A 12526-nucleotide genomic window follows, 5' to 3' on the forward strand; every position below is an offset into this window, starting at 1 on the left:
TTTTCTTTTTACCTTTAATCCCTTTATAATCTCTATTCGAATCTATTACCCCATTAAAATCACCAATTATGCAAATCTTGCTCTTATCCATCATGCTTAATCTCTCTCCTAATTTTTTATAAAAGTCTCCTAAGTTTTCATTCGGGGCATAAATTGCTGTTAATAAAATTGGATAATTGCCTCTTTTGACTTCCACCATTAATACCCTTCCCTTCGGGTCTGCATATTTTAGTTCAGCTTTTATTTCCTTCTTGATATACAATGCTACTCCCCTTTTCTTTTTATCAGCTAGGGATGTATAAAGATTCCCCAATTTCTTATATTCCAAATATTTTTGATTTTCCTTTTTAATATGGACCTCTTGAAGGCACACTATATCCTTATTTGTTTAGCTAATTTTGTAAAAAAGATTTTCCTCTTTTTGTTATCGTTTAGACCATTTACGTTAACCGATATCAATTTCCAATCATCCATCTCTTAGTTTTTGTGTACTATCCTAATACTTCTTGGCGCGTGTGACTCTTTGTGGGCTTTGGTCTTTCTTTGTCTCCTTACTATCCTTATCTTCCTCCTCCTTTCCCTTCGATGTCCCTTCTTTCTCTCTTTTCTGCTGGGTTGCTTCTTCTTTCGATGTTTCCACCTCTAACTCCTCTTTACTGCTTTGATCCTCTTCAGATGCTCGTAATTGATCTAAAAACTCTTGAGCTACTACTAAGCTATCTATCTTAACTTTATTCCCTTGCCATGTGATCAACATGCCTTCGGGTAAAATCCACCTGAAGAGAATATTCCTTTTGTTTAATTGGGTAGCCAAAAACCTATAATCTCTCCTTATCTCCCTTACCCTCCTTGGAATTTGCTTCAATATGATCACCTCCTTTCCCTTATGCATTACTGGGTCCTCTCTTGCCATCCTATAGAGGATATCTTTTACCTTCTTCCTTGCAAATCTTATATGCACCTCCCTTGGCAATTTATTTCTTCGTGCATAATTTGTCTGGACCCTATACGCCTCGTCAATTTCCTTTATAATGTCCAATTTATCCTGTTGTAGCACTTCCGCAATTAATTCTGCCATCACCTGGCACAAATCTTCTTCCTTATCTTCCGCAACGTTTTGGAAACGGAGATAATAGGAGGCTCGATCCATTTCCAATTGGGTAATTGAGTCTGCCAATTCCCTGTTCTGTTCCATCAGTTTTTGGTCAACCGCATCTAAATTTTTTTCCTGTTGTTCCATTTTAACTTCCATCTTTTTAATCTTCTGTGTATTAGTTTGTATCGATTCCTGTATACCAATCATTTTTTGATCTAATGCCCTAATATCTGTCTTCAATTCAGTATGATTACTAGACATTTTTTCTTGCAACATAATCATCGTGTCCTGTATTGCTGTCAATGTTGATTGCATTGCTTGCATTGTGGGCAGCATTCCTGATTTCTCCATTTTAGAGGGACCTTCAGTCAATTTCTGTGTAGCAGGTGATGTCGTTGTAATCGTGGGATTTGAGGATGTTTTCTTTCCTGTTTTTGTCACCGTGGATGAGAAGCTCATCATCTCTTTTAATATCTTTTTCTGTTTTCTTGTTATATTTTCGATATTTTTCCAGATTGTCATCCACCAATATTTAGCTACCTCTATCAAATAAATTTATATTAGATCGTTCCCTTCCGTTCCACTATTCAATATTATTTAGTAATACAATAATTCAATAATTCTAATTTTTATCTGTTACATAAATCTATCCTGTAATAAGTCACTTATTAATCAATTAGTAGTTAAGCTAATTTGAATTAAGGTAACCTTCTCACCTGCTACCACTACTTAAGCAAATTATCTTTCCTTATTTAACACTTAAACACTGATGACTTTCTAATATATCTTAAGTAATCTAAATACAAATATAAATAATTGATTATGCAATCTCAATATTCAATAATTTAAGTTATAAAAAGCTAATCAAAATTAAGAATCAGTAATTGTAAGAAGGAGAAAGAAGAAGAAGAAAGGGAAAAATCCAATTATAAGATGTATAAGATATATAAGATTATAGCATATATAAATTCCTTGATAAAAAAAAGTCTAAAAGGCACTTAATAAATTTTAAATAAATTCACAGTTAATTTAGATTATCTAAAATGAAATATGTAATGTATATAATATTAATGTAGATATATACTTGTAAATAGATAAATTTTCTGATGGTTTTTTTTTTTTGTTGTTGTTATTTACCCAACTCGTTGATTAATTAATTGCTCAATAACTTCTCTCAGTCATAAAAGAGCAAAAGGGAAAAGAAACCAAAAATATGAAAAAGTTCTTTTACAGTGATGCAGCAGGCACGCTTTGCTGTATGATCTGCTTCGCGTTGCACTTAAGTTCAATCCCTCTCCATTTGCAATGTCATTCAGATTTCATCAGCCATGTTATCTTCCCCAAGTGCTCCTTCTCAGTCTCTCAGCTCAAAACAGTCTTATTATTAGTCCTGACATCAACCACACTTCCAAGATCCAGTTCCTTTATTCAATTAGTCTATTCCACACTCTTAACTTTCAAAGTTTTTTTTCTCGAAACAAAGTATCAATCCAATCCACTGAAGGCTCCGTCTCCCTTTCTAAAAGTGTCCTCAATCTCACCGGCACGTCTGCGATTTCATCTCCTACCCATCTCCTCCAACCTCACAATCGCCGCCAATTCCTTCCAGGATCCTTCTTATCCGACGCAGCCAGCACAATCCAATTGAACTCACTCCGAGCGTGTTCAGGGGAGAGTAGTACGAATGATCACAGGCACCAATTTCACCGAATTCTTCTTGCTTCCTATCTTTGTTGGCTATCACAGCTTCAAGTCTGCCATTTAAAGCAGACGCGCCGCGTTAGTTTGACAGCGGTAATCAGTCCAGCAGAGAGTGCTTGCTCCTCACCGCTCTGCCTGCCGACACCCCGCTATCGTCCGCGGAGCTCTCCGAGCTCCCACGCCTCGAGGGGACCCCAAAACGCGGCAGAAAAGTGGCGCTGTAGGCAGCGGTCGCTGTCACAACGCCATGTCGCTGGGATTCACCAACCGGAAGTCCTGCAAGTCGTGTATTTCAGTGAGGCACAGAGATCCCAGGAGGAATTGTTGGGGGTATATATACAGTATATACATGAAAGCTCAGAGAGCCACTATAAAATGGTGGAAGCAGAAACTGCTCCATGATAGGAACGTGACGGATTTCATGTGAAACCCCTAAGAAACACTGCTGTTAATTAGAGAAGTAGAACAATATTGAGTAGATAATTTGACCCAGCATTGTATGTTCATGCTGATGTACTGAGTTTCACCGACAGCCAGTTCCAACCATGCTGCTTTGCATCAATAACCACACCCATCCTTCCCAGTGCCCTTACAACCAGAGATTAGCAGAGTGCTAGAATGTAATTAGTTAATTCCTTGCCCTTTTAAATCAATGGTTGACTCAGCCTTCCATCCTTTCTAAGGTAGGTAAATTGAGGACCCAGTTTGTGGGGGCAATAAGCTGACTTTGTATAAATATACAAAAGTATGAAGGCTATTGCTTAACGCATTGTAAGCCGCCCTGAGTCTCCGGAGAAGGGCGGCATATAAATCAAATTTTTAAAAAAAGGGATTAATTCTTCCCTTCCAACCCTGCTCCAGATTAGAGCTGGGAAGGGGAACAGATGTTTCCATGGTATTCAGTTGATGAGGGTATTATTCCTATCATAGCTTATTGATGATCTTTGGCAGAGCTGGGATGGAGGTCTCAGTGGCTTTTGATTCTACTGATCCTAGTACTTTTCTCAGCTGATTCCTTGAGTAGGTCATTGGGAGCACCATTTTATGACTCTATTCTTTTCCCCAGGGCTGATTCCAGTTGGTGTTGATTGGTGGGAAGAGATCTTCCTTGAGACCTCTTGCTTGTGGTGTGCCACAAGTTTGTATTCTGTCCCCTTCTTTTCAACATCTACATGAAATAGCTGGGTGAACTGCCAGTTGGGGGTTCAGTAACATTAGTATGATGAGAGTACCCTTTTGAGTCTAGACTGGCCAAGTGAAGCTGTCAAATTCTGTCCAAGTGCCTGGAGGTTGTCTGGGTTTGGGTGGGGAAGAACTGTCTCTAACTCAATCCTACCAAGACCAAGTGACAGGGTTAGGGTTAGGGTTTGAGTGTTTGGACCACCCAGATCTGGGGATAATCCAATTTTGACTTTGTATGGAGTTTTATTTATTTATTATTTGAACTTGTATGCCGCCCTATCTCCGAAAGGACTCAGGGCGGCTCACAACAATAAAAACAAGCAAAATCAACGTTAAAAATACCCAATATGATTATAAAAAGACCATTAAAATCCCCTTTAAAACCCCTTCAGTCCAAACCTGCCAGGCGAAATAACCATGTTTTAAGGTCACAGCGGAAAGAACGAAGGTTAGGGGCCACCCGGAGCTCCAGGGGGAGCTGATTCCACAGGGTAGGTGCGCCCACAGAGAAGGCCCGCTCTCTAGGGGTCACCAGCCGACATTGTCTGGCCGACAGCACCCCAAGGAGGCCCTCCCTGTGAGAACGCACCAAGCGATGGGGAGCTGTCGCTGGCCGCAGATGGTCAGCCAAATACCCCAGGCCTAAGCCATGTAGGGCTTTATAGGTAATTACCAGCAGCTTGAATCTCACCCGGAGGGCAACTGGTAGCCAATTCAAGTCCCGCAGGAGAGGTGTAACATGAGAGTGTTGGGACACTCCCATTACTACCCGCGCGGCTGCATTCTGCACCAGCTGAAGCCTCTGAGTGGTCTTCAGGGGCAGCCCCATGTAGAGAGTATTGCAATAGTCGATCCGGGAGGTGACGAGCACATGGGTGACTGTGCGTAGGGCATCACGGTCCAGGTAGGGGCGCAACTGGCGCACCAGACGAATCTGGGCAAATGCCCCCCTGGTCACGGTCGTAACATGATCTTCAAAAGTCAACCGTGAATCCAGGAGGATGCCTAAGTTGCGTGCCCTATCAACAGGGGGCAACACCTCACCCCCTATAGCCAACGATGGAATATTCCCTTGGAACCGGGATGCCGGTATCCATAGCCACTCTGTCTTGGCAGGGTTGAGCTGAAGCCTGTTCCTCCCCATCCAGAGCCGCACCGCTTCCAGGCACTGGGACATCATGTCGAGGGCATCACTGGGCTGATTTGGGTGGATATAAAGAGTTGGGTATCATCAGCATACTGATGATACCCTACCCCAAAACCACGGATGATCTCCCCCAGCGGCTTCATATAAATGTTGAACAGAAGGGGAGAGAGGACCGACCCCTGAGGGACCCCACATGTAAGGGGCCTCGGGGTCGACCTCTGTCTCCCCGCCAACACCGCTTGCGAGCGCCCAGAGAGGTAGGAGGAGAACCACCATAAAACAGTGCCTCCCACTCCCAACCCCTCAAGGCGCTGCAGCAGGATACCATGGTCGATGGTATCAAAAGCTGTCAAGAGATCTAATAGGACCAGGACAGAGGAATGTCCCTTGTCCCAAGCCCTCTACAGATCATCCACCAGTGCAACCAATGCCGTCTCCGTGCTGTATCCGGGCCTGAAACCCGACTGGTACGGGTCCAGATATAATGTTTCATCCAGGGCCAACGGAAGCTGATGTGCCACCACACTCTCAACAACCTTTGCAATAAAGCGAAGGTTGGATACAGGACGAAAGTTATTCAAAATAGCTGGATCCAAGGCAGGTTTCTTGAGGAGGGGTCTCACCACCGCCTCCTTCAAGGTGGGCGGGAAACTCCCCTCACCCAAGGAAGCCGTAATAACTGTCTGGATCCAGCCATGTGTAATCTCCCGGGCCGAATAAACGAGCCAGGAGGGACACGGGTCCAACAAACACGTGGAGGTACTCAGCTTCCCCATGATCCTGTCCACTTCCTCGGGACTAACAGGATCAAACTGACCCTGCCCAGCTGGAGTCCATTCCATCCCGAATCCGAGCGATCTTGTCCCGCAGATGCTGACTATACTCCTTGGCCCGCCCCCGCATAGGGTCATCTCCCGCTCTCTGATTCAAAAGGGAGCGGGACATCCTAAATAGGGCGGCCGGGCGATTATCTGCAGACATGATGAGGGCGGAGAAGTAAACACGCTTCGCCACCTCCATCGCCACCAGATAAGATTGAGCGAAAGATCTCAACTGTGCTCGGTCAGACTCGGAACGGCTGGATCTCCAACAGCTCTCCAGGCCTCTCCTCCGACGATTCATCTCCTGGAGCTCCTCAGTAAACCAAGGGGCCAACCGGGATCTGCGTCGGGTCAGAGGCCGCAAAGGCACGACCCGGTTGAGAGCCCCGGCAGTCGCCTTTTCCCAGGCATCCACCAGAGTCTCGACCAGGGCGTGGGAAAGAGAGACAGGTATAATCCCAGGCTCCATTTGGAACCGCTCAGGGTCCATCAGACCCTTTATCCTTTATCAAGGATAATACCTAATTTGGAAGTTTTTGTGGGTTTACAGCTCCTGTTCATTGAGCAGGTGCCAGTAGGAAGGCTTTTGCCCAATTTCATCTGGTGTACCAGTTGTGCCTTTTCCTAAATTGAGGGGTCCTTCAGTTAGTCACTTGTGTCCCAGTTACTTCACTGCTTGACTACGGCAATGCTGCTGTCTACATGGGGCTGCTCTTGAAGACCATTTGAAAGCTTCAGCTCGTCCAGAATGCAGTCACACAGGCAATGATGGGTTTGCCACAATATGCCTATGTAACACCTCTACTTTGTGAGCTGCACTAGTAACAGTAACAGAGTTGGAAGGGACCTTGGTGGTCATCTAGTCCAACCCCCTGCTCACGCAGAAGACCTGTACTAGGGATTCGAACTGCTGAACTTTCTGATTGACAAGCTCAGTGTCTTAGCCACTGAGCCACACTTGCCAGTTTGCTTTGGGGTGAAATTCAAAATGCTGGTTGTTACCTATAAAGCCCCACATGGCATAGGGCCTAGTTATTTGAGGGGGCTGCCTCTCTCCCATAGTATGTGCTCAACCAGTTCAATTTGGCAGGGTCGATGCACTCGGGGTTCCATCAATTAAACATTGCCACCTATTGGGACTGTGGAAGTGTGCCTTCCCTGCAGCAGTGTCTGCTCTCGGGAAAGAAGTTCCTCCTGAAAAATGGTCCCCCACCCTGCTGGTGTTTCAAAGGGCCTTAAAGGTCTGGCTCTTCGCCCAAGCCTTGGGAGATCTCCTTTCTTCCTTGTGGTGGTGCAGTGGTTAGAATGCAGTACTGCAGGCTACTTCTGCTGCCTGCCGGCTGCCTGCAATTTGGCAGTTCGAATCTCACCAGCTCAAGGTTGACTCAGCCTTCCATCCTTCCAAGGTGGGTAAAATGAGGACCCAGATTGTTGGGGGCAATAGACTGACTCTGTAAACCACTTAGAGAGGGCTGTAAAGCACTCTGAAGGGGTATATAAGTCTAAGTGCTGATGTTTTCTGTTCCCCTCTGGGTTTCTTTTGTTTGCCATTCTTTTTTTTTTTTTGTCTTGGGCTTTTTTTGTATCGTTCTTCGTTTTTTAAAAATGTTTTAACAATTATAAATTGCCCAGAATCTCTTGCAGTTGGCATATAAATATAATAAATCTATTCTCAGTTTCAACAATCCTAACTTCAAATTAAAAGTTAAAAGAGTTTCATTGACAATCACCTATCTAACAGAGACAGAAAAACCTATTTTTCCTCCGCTTTAAGCTTTGCAAATATGGAGCTGTCCTACGCAAAGGCATACCATCTGGGAAGTAGTTGACATAGGCGATGCTGATGCCACCAATCTCAGAGTCACTGAAACGTAACAGGAAAGTCCCAGCTGGCGCATTGCTCAGGTAATTGAAAACATATTGCTTGCTGACAAAGCCCATGATCAATCTGCATGAACAAAATAGACAGATAGAGGGAAAAAAACAGAAGAGAAAATCAATCATCAACACTGCAGGGCTTAGAGAATTGTAGTAATGGTTGAAAGGAAAAAGTACATCCCTCTGATTTTGAAACTGAAAAAAAAAAACCCTAATTGAAACTTCTTATTCTGTGTGTATCAGTATAAACTGGTACCCCGACTCAAACAACCTGGTCAATAAATATACTTCCTTATACTGGGAAAAAAATTGAGAGGAAAATAAGTTCTATTTTCAGACTTTCACTCCTAATTCAGTTTTATAATTACTATCTATCTATCTATCTATCTATCTATCTATCTATCTATCTATCATCTATTTTTTCCTCAGGCTTTCACTCCTAATTCAGTTTTATAATTACTATTTATTTATTTATTTATTTATATATATACATACTTACATATATATATATACACATATATATATATATGTGCGTGTGTGTGTATATATGTATATATATATATATATGTATATGTGTGTGTATATATGTATGTATATGTGTGTGTGTATATATATATATATATGTATATATGTATATATAACTAAATAAATAGTAATTATAAAACTGAATTAGGAATGAAAGCCTGAAAAATAAATACATAAATAAATAAATTATACACACACACACACAACCTTCATGTTTTACAACTCAAGGCTGCCAACATAATGCTCCCTCTTCCTATTTTCCCCACAACAAAAATGCTATGAAAGTTTAGGCTGAGGGATAGTGAGTAGCCCAAATTCACCCAGCTGGCGTTCATACCTAAGGCAGGATTACAACTCAATCTCCTCATTTCTAGTCCAGCACCTTAACCACTGCACCAAACTGAATTATGTAATGCATCCTGGTTTTGATCCATTTATTTTCTTACCTGTCAGACCAATAGTTCTTCAGGTATTTCTTGGTGAGGTCAAGAATGCCTTCAAACCATTGCCAAAATGTGAATCCTCTACCAGGAAGCATCTCCTGTAAGTTACAAGGTGAGTGTGAGAAGCAGGTGACACCAACTAGATAAGCTCAAGAGACTATCATATCACCCTTCTAACAAAACCCATTGAGAGACCTTATTGAATTGGGACCAAGACACGTGGCATCTCTGCAGTTCCTCTAGACTGGTGAGGTTGTCACCAAAAATCTTCTGGGCCAAGAAGAAATAATGATCCTTGAGTAGACCTTTTGTGGTTTGCACCTCCGCAAGGAACTTCTGGTTGAGAGTGTCACACATTGCCTTCCAGCTAACACGCTCGGCCACCACAAAGGGAATGCGATCCTGGAACAGATCAAGAGAGACAGCATCACACACCTGCTATAAACTGTAGCAGACAACAGTACTCCGTATCCTATTGTATATTTCCCCAAAGGCTGATCTGGTACTAAAAGATAACCCTCACTAAGAACAGCAACTCTAAATCTTACCTTGGTTTCTCACTGCCTTACCAGTTTGTGTTAGCTGGTTTATACCAATAGCCATAGCACTTAGACTTATATACAGTTGAACCTCTGGTCACGACCATAATTCATTCCATAATTTTGGTCGCAACCCAATTTGGCTGTAACCCGAACCTAATTTTGGAAATTTGGCGCTTACAAAAAATGGAATGGAAGGCGGAGTCAACCTTGAGCCGATGATATTTGAATTGCCAAATTGCAGGCAGCCAGCAGTCAACAGAAGTAGCCTGCAGTACTGCACTCTAACCACTGGGCCACTGTGGCTTATACTAATGGAACTATGATTAGGTTGCCATGTTACAGTTCAGCCTGAAATACAAAAAGCCATTGGGCCATATGAAGAATATATCAAAAGTTTCCTTTCCAGAAAATGGCATAATGGTGGAGTAAGAAGCCACTGTACATGGCCCCAGGTTCTTCAGATTTTACAAACGGCAGGAATAATTTTGGTTCATATCTTACTCTCATTTGAGATTTTTCAGCAGTGTCCATGATTTCCCCCAATCTTTGCTATTCTAAACTCATCCAGTGATTTTCATGACCGAGTAAGAATTTAACCCTGAATTTAACTGCCCCACCAGATCCTCTCCTACTGGTATGGTAGGTATTATAGAGAGGCTCAAGGCTGGAGATGAGGAATCTGTGGGCAGATAGAGGTTGCTGAACAGCTCCTAGCATCCTTTTTTTTTTTTAACAAGCTGTCTTAGATTTCTGGAGGTTTACGGGTTCAAATCCTTCCCCTAAAGAAAGTTGTTTTTAAAAATCCACATTTTTTTGACAATTAAATGTCTACGTTAAATTCTTCCCTTAATGATTAGCAGTCTTAGTCTGCACCTTTCACTTACGGGAGCAGCAAAGGCATTGTCCCATAAGATGGTGGCTTTAGCATTGTTGTCCTGATTTCCATGGACAATCACCACAAGGGGCAGCGACAGAGCCTAGAACGACAGGAGGGAACAAAGAGTTGTAGTTAACGACTGTGATTTTCTTTAAAACTGGCCTGCTGTCTTTTGTTTCTGACTGATCAGCTTAGAACCAGGGGTGAAATGCTCCCGGTTTGGACCGGATCAGGTGATCTGGTAGTGATTGTGGCAGGTGGTTCGGAGAACCGATAGCGATGGCGACATGAGGCTCCGCCTACCCACACGGGTGTCATTACTTCCTGCTTTTAAAAGGTAAAAAAAGGCTCTGACAATCACGCGGCACAGATGCGATTGTCAGACCCTTTTTTTTTTTAACTTTTAAAAGCATTTTTTTACAACCTATTGTAAAAAAATGCTTTTAAAAGGTTAAAAAAAGACTGACGATCACAGCTGTGCTGCGCAATCGTCAGAGCCTTTTTTTTTTACCTTTTAAAAGCATTTTTTAACAACCTATTCTGAATTGAGGTTGTAAAAATCCAGAAACCCAGAGAGACTTAAGTAAGAAAATGAAGCCTGCACCAGTTCTCCCGAACCAGATGTTAATTTTCTGAGCAGTTCGGAGAATCAGTTGTTGGAAGAAATGTTTTCCCACTTTACACAGCTAATCCTGCAAGGGAGGCAGGAAGGAAACATTCTGGTATGCCTGTATTTCTAGCTAATTCTTATCTTACTTGCCCTGCAGCTTTAAGTGTTTTCAGAAATTACCTCTGGGGTAAGCTTGTTACATTGTAAGCCTTAGCAGTAAGCCCAGACTTTCTATCTGTAGACTGAACTTCTCCGGAGTTTCCCCCCTCCCCACAGAGTTTTTTTTTAGTACTTTTATTCCTGGGGCTTCACTTTCTTAAAGATTGTTAAAGGGTTGTTTTAAGCTTTTTGGAGTATACACGGTTGGAACAGCTATTTACAGAAGGATTGGCATAGCCATAGAAGAAATGGCTGAGAGGCAGGATGCAAGCTTGGCATTCTGTCTGATTTTTTTACTGTGCCTTTCTGGGAGCATGTGATCTTTCCTTAAATCTGTTATGATTTCCTTAAGATATCTTGTGAGGTGAATGAGACCAGCCGGTATATCTTTTAAGTGGTGCAAACGGATCTGAGGGTTGCTTCTCCTGGGTGGGAAACGGTGCTTTAGTCAGTTCACTTGAGCACAGGAGTCTCTTGTCTATGGGGATTCTTCAGTCATCCGGGTCATGGTTGTCCCAAAGATGCTTTTTTCAAGAGGCAACTGGACTTTCTTGGTTTCCAGAAAGCCCAGTTGCCTCTTGAAAAAGCACCTTTGGGACAGGAGTCTCTTGCATTGGCGTCGGAGTGGGTAAGGCACATGATTGCTCAATGATAATAAGCAGCAGTAACAGAGTTGGAGGTCATCTAGTCCAACCCCCTGCTCACGCAGGAGACCTATACTAGGGATTCGAACCGCCAACCTTTCTGATCGACAAGCTCAGTGTCTTAGCCACTGAGCCACCTAGCGGCTCCTCCTTCCAATTTAGGCAAAAATTCCCTGCACCAAGGTCTGAACAAAGGCAGAGTGGGATTAGCCCTCACTCAAGATATTAATTTGTTTATTTGTCTCTTTAGCTGGGCCTTTTGTAACCCAAATATACCCGCCCACTTTCTGGAGAGCTTTAATGACCTCTCTGCTAAAGGGTTTCACTTTATGAGCAAGGCTAACTTGGCTGCTGATAGTTATCCTTGTATTTTAACTATTTTTAATTCCTCAATGTGCTCTGGCAACCTGCCTGATTTATAACTCCGGGTTGCAGGTATTACTGAGGAAAAGGAAGGTATTCAGACAGAATGGTTTAGGTGTCCATGACGGCTGTGACTCGGTGATTTTCAGTGTGTATTTCTCCATTTCTAATCTAATGACTGGTATTTAGGGCAGCTTTTTGCAAGCAAAGAAGCTTTTTGTATTTTTGTACAAGTAATCCTTGACCCAACAACAGTTCATTTAGTGACCATTCAAAGTTACAATGGCACTGAAAAAAAGTGTCTTGTCTTACGACCGTTTATCACACTTACGACCGTTGCAGCATCCCCACGGTCATGAGAGGGCGGGCGAGGTGAAGCGCCCCTCGACGTAAGTGACATCAAGTTGGCCATGCCCATCCAGCCACGCCTACCCAGCCATGCCCACCCAGCCAGTCATTAGGGCAGAGAACCAGTTGTTAAAATATATATAAAGGGCTTCATTTTCTTACTTAAGTCTCTCTAATTCCATTAAAGATT

General features: G+C 42.9%; 1 protein-coding gene across 3 annotated transcripts in view; it reads right to left on the bottom strand.

Moving 5' to 3' along the window:
* Positions 1 to 12526, bottom strand: part of STAT6 (signal transducer and activator of transcription 6) — a 101088-nt gene that overhangs the window by 22456 nt on the left and 66106 nt on the right. For all 3 annotated transcript variants that reach the window (XM_087886678.1, XM_087886681.1, XM_087886680.1), the window contains exons 12-15: positions 10220 to 10312; positions 8989 to 9195; positions 8797 to 8891; positions 7759 to 7895 (exon numbers count right to left, since the gene is read on the bottom strand). In XM_087886678.1, coding sequence (XP_087742804.1) covers positions 7759 to 7895; positions 8797 to 8891; positions 8989 to 9195; positions 10220 to 10312 — 532 coding nt within the window. The remainder of the gene's footprint in view (positions 1 to 7758; positions 7896 to 8796; positions 8892 to 8988; positions 9196 to 10219; positions 10313 to 12526) is intronic.

This window comes from Pantherophis guttatus, chromosome 2 (genome assembly GCF_059756535.1).
Source record: "Pantherophis guttatus breed Tessera chromosome 2, ASM5975653v1, whole genome shotgun sequence".
In the NCBI taxonomy this organism is placed as follows: domain Eukaryota; kingdom Metazoa; phylum Chordata; class Lepidosauria; order Squamata; family Colubridae; genus Pantherophis; species Pantherophis guttatus.